The sequence below is a fragment of the Lolium rigidum genome, chromosome 4, assembly GCF_022539505.1.
Source record: "Lolium rigidum isolate FL_2022 chromosome 4, APGP_CSIRO_Lrig_0.1, whole genome shotgun sequence".
Taxonomy (NCBI): Eukaryota; Viridiplantae; Streptophyta; class Magnoliopsida; order Poales; family Poaceae; genus Lolium; species Lolium rigidum.
Window position 1 is genome coordinate 87,156,089 of NC_061511.1, and position 12,942 is coordinate 87,169,030.

Sequence of the window (12,942 nt, forward strand, 5' to 3'; positions counted from 1 at the left end):
GGTGGTTTGGAGAAACAAAGTCACTCTCTGACTTCTCTCGTTGCCGTTAGAGGAGCCAGTTCCAGCCGTTCCTTGGGGTGAGATGATAGCCCAAACCCAGCACAGGAGAACTGGTATTCATGTACGTAGCTTCTCCTGAGAAAAAGATTAGCGTATGCTTCTATGTACAAAAACGATTCAAAAACCAGGAGCTAGATCTTGCGTCAACGCTCCGCTATTGCACAGGAAAAAATCTGATTAAGCACCCCAATTAGCTATTTCCAATGGAGTAACAAACTCTTGCGTGGTAACATTCCTTTTCTTTTCCTCCCTAGGCGCCCACACAAGCGTTTACAATTGTACACGCCCTTATGTAGATGTCCGTTTTAAGATCACACCACAGTAAGGGGGTGGATACTTCAACCGGCATACAAAACATCAGTCATTATAGTTCAAGTCACCACACCATCTGTACCGCAAAAGGCGAAAAGGAGATATCGTTCCTATAGTTAAGGCAAGAAGCGAAATCAACATCATCTTATGGATTTCACTTCATCACGGAACCTCAGATATCTTCAAGAAGAAGTCGGCTGGCTCTTCTTCAGCTTCTCAGCACAAAACTTCTTGGTGTCAGCACCCTTCACATTAAATTCCATCAGGAGCTCTTCAAACAGAACCTCCATGTGCGCCTTGAAGGTTACGGCGCGACCTGCAGCTGCAGCTAGCTCTACCTTATTACTATGTGGTTTCACTAAACTGCTGCTGCTGCTGCTGCTGGATCCTTCTGCATTTGAGCTCTCTAGTTCCTTGCCCTCATCGTCTTCTTCAGGAACTACGCACCCAACTTTATTACCCTCCATGTAGTATTTGCATGCAGCCAGAATGGCACGGCCACGTTCACGAAAGTGGCCGGCTACAAGATCTTCAAAGTGCTGAAACAAGCAGTAACCAGCAATAAAGGTTATTCGTCAGTCTGGTATACCATCGGAGTATATGATCTAAGCTTCTCGGTGCACTACACATCACTGTAAGATAACAATTACCATAATACAACAAATTAAGTGTGACCTTGTGGTTGCTATGCTGTGCTACACAGTGCAAAGTGGTCGGAATCTATCAACCTTTACAGATGCTAGAAGATTTCGCTGTTATCACACCAAAATTTATACTCTCGAGTCTCGACTAGTAAAAATTACTACAGTAAAATAATGCAAAAGAGGAAGAAAACAGCTTTTCAAACTGTGAACTCTGGCATAGGTCCACTTTTCAAGCCTTAATATTAAAAATTATGCTGTGGATACTTGGTTATCAGTGTCCATCCTTCTTAGTGATTTTATTACCAGGCACTGGCATGGATTCAGGATGATGAGTCCAAGCTAATGCCCATGTATTGTACCTTCTACCTTAGAGAACACAAATGAAACGCCAACCAATATGAATCCATCATGTTGAGATATTTCAAGGTTCCTACTTCCTCCGTCCACAAAAATGTCTCAACTTTGTCAAAACATGCATGTATCTAGAAGAGTTAGTGTGTATATACATGCAAATTTATACAAAGTTGAGACATCCTTTTGTGGATGGAGGGAGTACAATTGATGACGCTCTCTCTAACAAGTGCACTTCTCAACCCTCAACTCAAAAATCATTTGATTCACAACCTTGGGTAGTTTCACAGTCGTTTCTAGATGACGGGGATGCCCCATGCCCACCAAATCACTACCATGCCATCATGGTCTGTTTACTGGTCCGTTTCTATCAAAATTCCAATGGTTCCTAGCTTTTTCTGAAAGATTTTATTTGAATTATGGTGTTTGTTTTAGATTGTCTTTTAGTTCTTGTTTGTTCCTTGCTGCGACATGGCAAACATGTGGCATTCTGTAGCAGAGGTTGCAGTTCAAGATTGAAAATTGAAACTCTACAATTCAGGGTTGAAAAGGTGAATTTTTTCTTTTCAATCATTTTCCCTACAGATAAAATAACATCACGGGCGTTAATTTCAGCAAGTTAATCTTCACAACTATGAGCATCCTTGCATTCCCGTAGGGGAACTGCAAAGCATGATAATTAGCAGTATGTTACCTGTGGAGCCCTACGAAGCGAGTACAACATTGTCCTGCAGGAGTACTCAAATGTTGTATCATTATACTCTAAGGAACTCCTCTGTCCAACAGCCTTGTCAGCATACATTTCATATCCTGGTTCATTGAAATATGGCTGTTCATTCAATACAAGAGCTTGAATGGATACTAGCACTTGTAGCATGGTTGAGTGAGCTGAGTTCCACTTCTCACAGCCATGACCTTCCCAGGTGCCTAGGAGACTAAGGCAAACTTTTCCACAAGCATACAAATTCGGATTAAGCCGAAGTCCTCCCGAGTGATAGTGTACCACCTGCAAAAGCACCAGAACAGGTATTTCAATCAAAATATGAAAATGAATGTATTTCAATCAAAATATGAAAATGAATTATATATGAAGTTATCAATATGACAATACATACTGGAGGAGTTGAAGGATAAGTAGCAGGAAATTGAGCATCAAAGAAGAAGAGGCCATCATGGTAGGGTGTTCCCTGAGGCCCAACCATCACTGCCCTAAGAAGATCAATTCGATTTTCCGCTACACGGACATATATGGACCCTGCACAACAGAATAACCGATCATGTAGATAGTACAGCAAAGTGCATTTTAAGCTTTAGCAAATGTACCCAGGAGATTCAGCAATGAGCTGCAGGCTTTCTAAACCGTGCAGGTGACACCATGAAAGTATTGAAGTAGTAACGGGATGATGAATTTAAAAGTAACAAAAAACAATACTAAAAGTGCTTTCTTCAACAACTACCTATGCCATCAGAAAAAACTAAATTGCACAATCTTTGAAGCAGCACTGAGAACTGGAGAACTGGGTGGTTCAAATCCGGTCCTCAGTGTGCTTCAAAATTTGCGTCTTTCATTTTGAGGGGAGCATCTAAACAAATCTTAGTTACAATTTCTTTTGGAAATAACTGACCAGGTAAATCGTTCTCCAGGAGTTTCCAGTCATGCTGGATTCGTTTTGTCCAGTCTTTCCCTGTCTGGAGTTAAGTTTCGAAAGAAGTTAGCATCTGAGTGGAGAAAGGGTTTAACTGAAGCAATATGCTTATATGCACAAGATGTTACCTTTCCAACGGGTTTATCAGCATATTTATGGTCAGAGAAATCCTCAACAGTGTCAAACTGCTTGAAAAACTTGTATCTCATACCAATTTCATCCTCTATTTCTTCCATGGTCTTAAAATTGCCAGGCCCATCATCAGGTTTCTGCAACCAAGGTACAGGAGCCTCCACACCTGGAGGCAGATCTAGATCATCAAATTTATCAGCCAGATGCTGATTGAAGTCAGTGTCATCAAATTCATAGTCAGACCCTTCGTCCTCATCATAGCAGCCTTCATCATCATCATCTACATAATAATCTTCGTCCTCAATTTCACTAGAGTCAAAATTCTGCAACTCAGCTTCAGATGCTTGGATGGAATTGTTTTCTCTACAGGATCCAACTTTATCACTGGATGAGGATCCCTGTAAAATATGTCAACATAGTAGTAAACAAAGACAGCCTTTCAACAGTAAACATAAGTCAACCATAAATTTCTTCTAAATATAGCCACACAGATCATGACAAGATTGCTCTTCACAGCCAACATACGGCATGAAGTATATTGCCTGAGCAATTCACAAGATTTTCGTAACAAAGCCTCCAGAAACAACATTCTGGCACTACTCTCTGGTCCCAGTGAATGCCTAATGTAGATTGATAGAAACAGCCGTGTAAAATTGACTTTGGCATTCTAATATATGACCTAAAGTTAAATTAACGGTTCTAGTTGAATCAAGGAAAAAGATAAAACAATGATGCAAGGAAGTACAGCCAGAACATCACTAGTAAGTAGTAAGCATGTAGATACTGTAGTTTATCAACAAAACACCCTGTCTGGGCATAATCTTCAATTTAAACCCGCAAGAAGCTTAAGCTCTGCCAGAGAGAAAGCAGTGTCTAGAATTTTCAAAGAGAACAAAGTTCAGAAGTATACTAAATCCTCCTGCGTAGGGTCCATAAGGAGATCACTTAATTGACCAATAGACAAACAAGTGCAAGAGTTGAAGCATCATCAACTAACAATTTGGTTCCTCTCCCTCGAGTACCAACTAGTAAGGTCAAGAAGCAACTAAGCACATACAACGCCCCTCACCCACATCAAACTAAGAAATGTCTATCTGTGTCTGCACCTATTAACTAGTAAATAAATAATAGGAGAAATAGTTGAAACATGGGGGGGCATAGTAAGCAATACTTATGTAGCTCTGACACTCTTGCATGCTCTACTAGCAATTCACATGTATCATTGCTCAAACCACCACCAGCAGCTTAACAATGGAGCATCAAGATTTAACATAGCGCCAAGCCCAAATCACTAATCTTGTCTCTTACACAAGCACAAACGTAAGAGAAAACAATGGACATGTTAGAGCAAACTTTGCCAAGGCGAAGAAGCAACAACTGTACAGTTGAGATTGCAAATTATGAGATTCTCAAGTAGCAAGCGCATGCCCCCCATAATGAAAACCGCGGCTTCAAGACTAACAAAAGGACGTACCCAGTGCTGAGAGCTCACGCACTGTGCAGGGTCTGGGGAAGGTGTTAGTGGCAACTCTTACCCTCACGAAGTGCAATGTGAGGAGACCGCGACTCGAACCTGGGACCTCTCGGTCACAGGCGGTGAGGCTCTACCGCTGCACCAGGCCCGATATGCTTGTATCTCCTTGAATCAGTAATTTTCACAGCATACACCAGGAATAAGTGATTCAATGTGCACGAGGACCTCCCTTGAATCCACAAGCAGATAGATCATCCTTGAATCCACATGAAGCAGATAGATGAAATCTTCCTCATGGCAAACAATATATACAGAGCCCAATTCTATAAACACCGCGAAACTATAACGAATACTATTAGACACACTGCAGGCAGGCAGGCAGACGCAGACCATAGCGTCCAATTCCGGTCAGTAAACAAATTTGACTGCGGAAAGTAAACCACACCCAATATCTGAGTCAGGTGCCCAGAAAACCCCAATTCCACCAACCAACAATCAATCCATCTGACGAAACCTCGGAGCCAAATTGCCCCGTGACCGTCACGAAATTTCCGTTCCGCCTCATCAAAATCTAAAGGCACGCCCCTAAATAAATCCCCAATAAAACCAAAACCCCCGAAAAATCTCGATCACGACAAACCCGCCGCGTGGACGGCCCGCATCGGCGCCCTACGCAATCAAACGAACGCAACGGCATCGGATCGCGCGGAAACCGCCCGGATAGCAACAAACCCCAGCCAGATACCGCGGAAGTTGAGGGGCGCGCCAAGGGTCGCGCGGGCGACGAGTTACCTGGCAGCGCTGGCGCTTCTGGTTCTGCACGGCGTCCCAGGCGGCGGCGTCGGCGGCGCGGCAGGACGACGACGGCGACGGCGCGCCCGCCTGCGCGAGCGGGTACCTGCGGGAGATCGAGAAACCCGGTGAGAAATCGGTAGGAACGGAATCCGCGGTCGAGTCGTGGGAGCGGCGAGGGGGACGCACTCGGCGGCGTCCATGGCGACGGCCAATGGGCGGCGAGCGGCGAGCGGCGGCCGGAGGCGAGTCGGAGGAGCCGAGGAGGTGTGCGAGTCAAGGGCCGGGGCTGTGTGCGCGTAGCGATGCGCAGGGGCGGAGCAGAGACATAAGTCCTGTGCAGGGGCGGCTGGCAAGTGGGCCCCGCCACCGACCGCTGGCATCGGGATTACCGCGCTGGACCCGCCTGTCAGTGTGTCAGGCCCGCACGTGACTCCGTATTTTCTTTCGCGCGGTGACGACGACGACTGGATTTGCTACCGGGACTGGTAGGCTACGTCTACCGGAAGAGCCACCCACGCGCGGGCAAGTCAAGGTACGGGCCCACTGTCAGTGGAAGGGGTTTACGGGGTTGGCTCTACCTACCAATAACTCCGCGTGCGGATTTTCCGCACGCGCGCGGATGTTCTGAGCGCCGACGATCTGTGGTTCACTGTGTGTGGCGCCCGCTAGCAGGACGTGTGGCGTGGTCGGTATGACTTGGTTGGTGGCTTACTGGCTTTGCTTGCGACGCTGGGATTGCGCCTGTTCTGGAAAGCCTTTCCCTTGAAGCCATGCATGTAGTAAAAGTTAGATACACCCTCCCTTTAATATAAAAATATATTAAGATTTTTTTTCATAAATATATCTAGATACGCTTTTAGCGTGTAGGTTGTCCGTATCAAAATCACTTTGAAATATTTTAAACGTTTTACATTAGCGAACAAGTGAAGTACGACTAATTGTGGCATTGGAATGAGAGAAGTTCAATTTACCCCCTCAACTTCTCAACTTGTCTTATATGAGTAGTTCAGTTTACAACCTTATCTGTTTTGGTTCAAATTTCACCTCTAAACTCTAAAAGCAGGTTGGAATACCCCTTTAATTGTTTTAAAGGTTGTGCCTCGGTCTTTACCTAGGTCGTTGTCGCATCCTGGACCTGCCTACGCCGTCGACATGCCCACAAACAGGCTATTCTCGTTACCTAGCCCTCGTTGCTGTCGGGCACGACACCTACCCAGGTCGGGCGGAGGGTGACACAAAACAAAAGGGAAGGCTAATTGCCTATAATGCTACACAAATCACATGTAGTTTTTGCAAAAAAGAAAATGTAAATGAACCAATAGAGAATGCCCGCTCATCATTAATTGTTGAAATCGGGCGAGCAAGCAAATGCAATCTATCAAGAAAATTGTAAATCATGTGACGTCCTATCACAACAAAGCATCGACAAAGTGTAGTCAATGTTGATTTTTTCTTCAAATCTCCACTACTGGAAGCTTCAATGTTAGTTGTGCACGGCTAAGTCAGTTTTCTAGATTTATGCTACTCTCTCGTCTGCTCTCTTCCTAGATGAGTTCTCCTAGTTCAACGATTGAATCATACAATCTATATGTATATGCATTCAAATCATAACCCTCAGTTTCAAAATAAGTGTCATGATTTTTTCTTGATACAGATGTATATACACACTAAAATCTATCTAGATACATTCGTATCTAAATAAAGTTGTGACACTTATTTTGAAACGGGGGGAGTTTATCAATTAACTCTCTAATTGCTTGCCTTCAGGTGCCTCACGGATAGGCGGCGCCTGTTATCACCAGAATTTGACCGGATCAGAGGTGGGCCGCGATTAAGATGGGCTTGAAGAATATACTTGGAAGAAATACATGAATCGGTCTTGTATACAAAGTTTGGGCTAGTTTTGCCCGTGTATCTGTAAATATAGTAGGATACGTGTCGGTTAGGTAGAATTTGGCTCGTGCACGGTTGGGATTATTTCCACGTTAGAAAGTCTACGGACTATAAATATGTATCTAGGGTTTCTGAAATAAACAACAATCACGTTCATCACAAACCAATCTAGGCGCATCGCCAGCCCCTTGTTTCGAGGGTTTCTTCCGGGTAAGCATCATGCTGCCTAGATCGCATCTTGCGATCTAGGCAGTACACGTTTATTCGTTGTTCATGCGTTGCTCGTGTCTGAAGCCTTGTTGATGGCGAGCAACGTAGTTATCATAGATGTGTTAGGGTTAGCATTGTTTCGTCGTGTTACATGCTTTCGTCCATGCAACCCTTAGACGTCTAGCCGCCCTTACGCCTATCTTAGGTGTAAGGGCGGCACCTCGCTTGATCATTATTTAGTAGATCCGATCCATTATGATTGCTCCTTGTTATTCAAGGATTAGTTTAATATCTGCATAGTTAGGCCTTGCAAACGGGTTGAAGGATCCAGTAGCACGTAGGGTGTAGTTTGCTAGCCCTAGATGAGATGTTCCGGGGATCAACTTCATGTTGGTTTTTAGGCCTTATCTAGGGTCGGTTTATTACCACCGTGCGTGGCTGCCAGGCTCAATCACGCGTAGGATGTTCCGATTATGTGGTGAAAACCCTAAATCGTCGTAGGTCATTTTAGCTTTATATTGATCAAGCAGGACCACCATGTGATCGTATACCTCATACGGATCATGGGTGAATCGGCTCCTTGAGCCGATTCACAGAACAACCTAAGAGCCGATCGAGGCTCGTATTTAATGTTTACGTGTATGCCATGCAGGAAACTAAGCGAAGCAAATCCATCACCTTCCTGACCAGGTATAGGTCAGGTGGCACGCCCTTGCACCAGCATCGGACGTGCGTGCCGAGGCTTTGCGGGCCGTCGCTCGAGGGACCAGGGCCAGCCGCAGTCCTGGGAGCCTTCCGGCTCTACTGTGTTGCCCGTCGCTGCCCGCCGGTGGGTTTCTGACCGCAACATATTCTGGCACGCCCGGTGGGACAAGTCTTCGACATCAACTGCATCGCCATCTACATCTGAGATGGCGGAAGGTACTCCGGTCACGTACGAAGATCTGACTGAGGAGCTCAAGAAGAAGCATGATGAGGTCAAAGCTATCCTCGAAGCCGACCTCATCGGCTCTTTTCAGAGAACCCGCTCACACGGCATCAGGTGGAAAGGGTTCTCACCTGAAGGCGCGCTCGATGGAGTGGACCTGTCTACCCCTTGAAAAGAATGCACCAGGTCTCTGCGTCAGGAGATTAATTTCATGGTAGCTCATTCGCTGCACCGCCATTCTGAGAGCCTGGTGAACACTTTGGAGCGTGTCGCCCTTCGGGTGATCCAGGAAATCATGAGCCATCAGTATTCTCCGTCAGGACCAGCTCTAGGGACTCACCAAGGAGAGATACCACTCCAGTCCCGACCACTGTTGCCGTTCGCGTTGGCAGCTCCAGAAGTGCCGAGTTCACCGGCATACGTCGTCTACAAGATCGGTGGTGACCCTAGTGATTACCAGTTCTTGTATGAGGCGCCTAAGGAGATCCCTCACGGATACACGTGCACATACGTGCTAGACCGCAGCAGCTGGGTACTCTCAAACCGGACGCAACGACGGGGACTTCTAGAACAGCAGGAGGAACTTCTGGAACAGATCTTGAGAAGCAGACGTGGCTAGCTAAGTATGCCACTCCGACGAACCTCCAGAGCTCAACTCCTGCAGTTGGCTCAGAGCTTGAGAAGCAAGCGTGGCTGGCTAAGTATGCCACTCCGGCGAATCTTCGGAGTTCGACTCCTGCGGCCCAGCACCGCGGATCAGATCGAGTACAATCTTGAGAGACCAGTTCGGCATGGTGCCGAAAAGGAGGGCAATCGGCTATTCCAAGCCATACCCCAACGAGTACGATTTGATCCCACTACCACCCAAATATCGGCTCCCCGAATTCTCCAAGTTTAGTGGGTCGCATGGCTCCAGCTCAATCGAGCATGTGAGCCGATATTTGGCGCAGCTGGGCACGATCTCGGCATCAGATGAACTACGTGTGAGGTTCTTCGCACAGTCCCTCACAGGATCGGCTTTCGGGTGGTACACATCGCTGCCACCAGACTCAATCCGGACTTGGAAGCAGTTGGAAGAACGAGTTCCACATGCGGTATCACTCGGAGGCTTCCGAGCTCGGCATTGCCGATCTAGCACAAGTGCGACAGAAGCGCGGAGAAACGGTGTCAGAATACATCCAGCGCTTCAGGACTGTTAGGAACCGATGCTATTCGGCTCGTGTGACTGAAAAAGAAGCAGTCGAGTTGGCGGTGGTGGGTCTTGCATCACCGATCAAGGACGTGGCCTCCCAAGCAGACTACCCTTCACTGGCGCATATGGTGCAGAAGCTGTCATTATATGAACAGCGCCACCCAGAGGTGTACCGGGATAAATTCAAGCGTGCGGTGGTCCTGGTTGAGGCGGATGAAGATGAAGGCTCAGCGGGAGATCAAGAGGTAGCGGTGGCTGAATGGACTCGGGGGCAAGCCCCGTGTCCTGCAAGTGGGTTAAGCCACAAGGTCCTCCAAGAGGGTTTGAATTCGACGTGACCAAAGCTGAGCAAATTTTCGACCTCTTACTTAAGGAGAAGCAGCTAAAGTTACCCGAAGGCCACAAAGCCCCCACGGCGCAGGAGCTGAACGGGAAGCCATACTGCAAGTGGCATAACACGTTCACCCATACCACCAACGACTGCAGGGTGTGGCGTCAGCAGATCCAAATGGCGATAGAACAAGGGCGGCTAATTTTTAGCCAGTACGCCATGAAAGTCGACACGCACCCCTTCCCCGCCGTTAACATGGTGGAGTGCACTTACCCTGGGAGGTGCCAGCCAGGTTCCTCGGTCAACATCAACATGGTAGGACCTGGGCACCACTCTGGCAAGGACAGAGACGAGGGCAGCCTCTCTCATAACGAGGACAAAGAGGAAGCCATTCCACGCGATCGGCTCCGGCACGATGGCAAGCGCTACGTCACAGAGGGAGAAGTGAAGAATGTGCGATATCAGCGACCTCTCTATGATCACCTCCTCAACAAATACGTGAGTCAATACGACCAACGCCGGCGATATGACGACGATGACGAAAGAGATCGTCTGGCTAGCAGAGACGCCAGGAGAGACCGCCGGCATGATCGCGACGAGGAGAGATATGAGCGCCATGCCAAGGAGAAGTCAAGAGAACAAGACGACGTGGATAGGCACTGGGACTGCCCCTTCTTCAGACACTGCTGTGATTCAGGAATGAGCCGATTGCCTACAATCGGCAACTGCCCAGAATGTAGAGAGAAGAAGAAGGGTGCAGGAGACGTGTCAGTATTCAAACATCTAGGGCCGCTCCCATCTCGGAACAAGTACGCCGATGTTATCACCAAGATTTAACCGAGTTAGAGGTGGGCCACGATTGAGATAGACTTGAAGATATACACGGAAGGAAGAACGAGAATTGGCCTTATGCGCGAAGTTGGGCTTAATTGCCCGTGTATTTGTAAGATATTAGATCGCATCTTAGTTTAGAGATAGAATCTTATTCGTGCACGGTTTAGTGCACGCCCACATTAGGAAGTCCCCTGGACTATAAATATGTACCTAGGGTTTATGGAATAAACAACAACACAACGTTCACCCCAAAACAAACCGATCTCGGCGCATCGCCAACTCCTTCGTCTCGAGGGTTTCAATCGGGTAGCGACATGCTGCCTAGATCGCATCTTGCGATCTAGGCAGCACAAGCTCCACGTTGTTCATGCGTTGCCCGTACTTGAAGCGTCTTTGATGGCGGGCAACGTAGTTATCATAGATGTGTTAGGGTTAGCATTGTTCTTCGTATAAACATGCTTACGTAGTGCAACCCTTGCATATCTAGCCGTCCTCATGCTTATCTCGGGCATGGGGGCGGCACCTCGCTTGTTCATCGTTTAGTAGATCTGATCCGTTACGATTGCTCCTTACTCGCAAGGATTAGTTTAATATCCGCAATAGTTAGGCCCTACAAAGGGGGAGGATCCGAGTGGCGCGTAGGGTGGCGTTCGCAAGTCCTAAACAGGATGTTCCGTGGATCAACTACTTTGTTGGTTCTTTGGCCTTGTTTAGGATCGGCTTATGAGCACCGTGCGTGGCCGCGAGGCCCAACCTGGAGTAGGATGATCCGATTATGCGGTGAAAACCCTAAATCGTCGTAGATCTCATTAGCTTTATCTTGATCAAGCGGGATCACCAAGTATTCGTGCACCCCGCACGGATCATGGGTGGATCGGCTCTTTGAGCCGATTCACGGGATAACCCGAGAGCCGATCGAGGCTCGTATTTAACGTTTACGTGTATGCCATGCGGGAACTAAGCGAGGCATTCCCCATCACCTTCCTGACCAGGTATAGGTCAGGTGGCACGCCCTTGCACTTCGCATCGCCGCGTGTGACCATAAGGCCAATTCTCGTTCTTCCTTCCGTGTATATCTTCAAGTCTATCTCAATCGTGGCCCACCTCTAACTCGGTTAATTGCCCGTGTATTTGTAAGATATTAGATCGCATCTTAGTTTAGAGATAGAATCTTATTCGTGCACGGTTTAGTGCACGCCCACATTAGGAAGTCCCCTGGACTATAAATATGTACCTAGGGTTTATGGAATAAACAACAACACAACGTTCACCCCAAAACAAACCAATCTCGGCGCATCGCCAACTCCTTCGTCTCGAGGGTTTCAATCGGGTAGCGACATGCTGCCTAGATCGCATCTTGCGATCTAGGCAGCACAAGCTCCACGTTGTTCATGCGTTGCCCGTCATTGAAGCGTCTTTGATGGCGGGCAACGTAGTTATCATAGATGTGTTAGGGTTAGCATTGTTCTTCGTATAAACATGCTTACGTAGTGCAACCCTTGCATATCTAGCCGTCCTCATGCTTATCTCGGGCATGGGGCGGCACCACGCTTGTTCATCGTTTAGTAGATCTGATCCGTTACGATTGCTCCTTACTCTGCAAGGATTAGTTTAATATCTGCAATAGTTAGGCCCTACAAAGGGGGGGAGGATCCAGTGGCGCGTAGGGTGGCGTTCGCAAGTCCTAAACAGGATGTTCCGTGGATCAACTACTTTGTTGGTTCTTTGGCCTTGTTTAGGATCGGCTTATGAGCACCGTGCGTGGCCGCGAGGCCCAACCTGGAGTAGGATGATCCGATTATGCGGTGAAAACCCTAAATCGTCGTAGATCTCATTAGCTTTATCTTGATCAAGCAGGATCACCAAGTATTCGTGCACCCCGCACGGATCATGGGTGGATCGGCTCTTTGAGCCGATTCACAGGATAACCTGAGAGCCGATCGAGGCTCGTATTTAACGTTTACGTGTATGCCATGCAGGAACTAAGCGAGGCATTCCCCATCACCTTCCTGACCAGGTATAGGTCAGGTGGCACGCCCTTGCACTTCGCATCGCCGCGTGTGACCATAAGGCCAATTCTCGTTCTTCCTTCCGTGTATATCTTCAAGTCTATCTCAATCGTGGCCCACCTCTAACTCGG

General features: G+C 47.5%; 1 protein-coding gene across 1 annotated transcript; it reads right to left on the bottom strand.

Moving 5' to 3' along the window:
• Nucleotides 1-234: 234 nt before the first annotated feature.
• LOC124649366 (putative ubiquitin-conjugating enzyme E2 38) lies at nucleotides 235-5,642 on the bottom strand. Its single transcript, XM_047189011.1, has 7 exons — nucleotides 5,601-5,642; nucleotides 5,412-5,517; nucleotides 3,142-3,543; nucleotides 2,993-3,056; nucleotides 2,483-2,622; nucleotides 2,062-2,373; nucleotides 235-911 (listed from the first exon to the last, which is right to left on the bottom strand). The coding sequence occupies exons 1-7, from the start codon at nucleotides 5,612-5,614 to the stop codon at nucleotides 555-557; spliced, it is 1,395 nt and encodes a 464-aa protein (XP_047044967.1). The 5' UTR covers nucleotides 5,615-5,642; the 3' UTR covers nucleotides 235-554.
• Between the last annotated feature and the right edge of the window lie 7,300 nt (nucleotides 5,643-12,942).

Bases quoted from the DNA above. Each gene is read 5' to 3' on its own strand.
- LOC124649366 (XM_047189011.1), bottom strand. The intron at 2,623-2,992 runs GTCAGTTATTTC...TCTGTTGTGCAG, and splicing joins CCTGGAGAACGATTTACCTG to GGTCCATATATGTCCGTGTA. The intron at 912-2,061 runs GTAACATACTGC...TGCTTGTTTCAG, and splicing joins CGCTTCGTAGGGCTCCACAG to CACTTTGAAGATCTTGTAGC.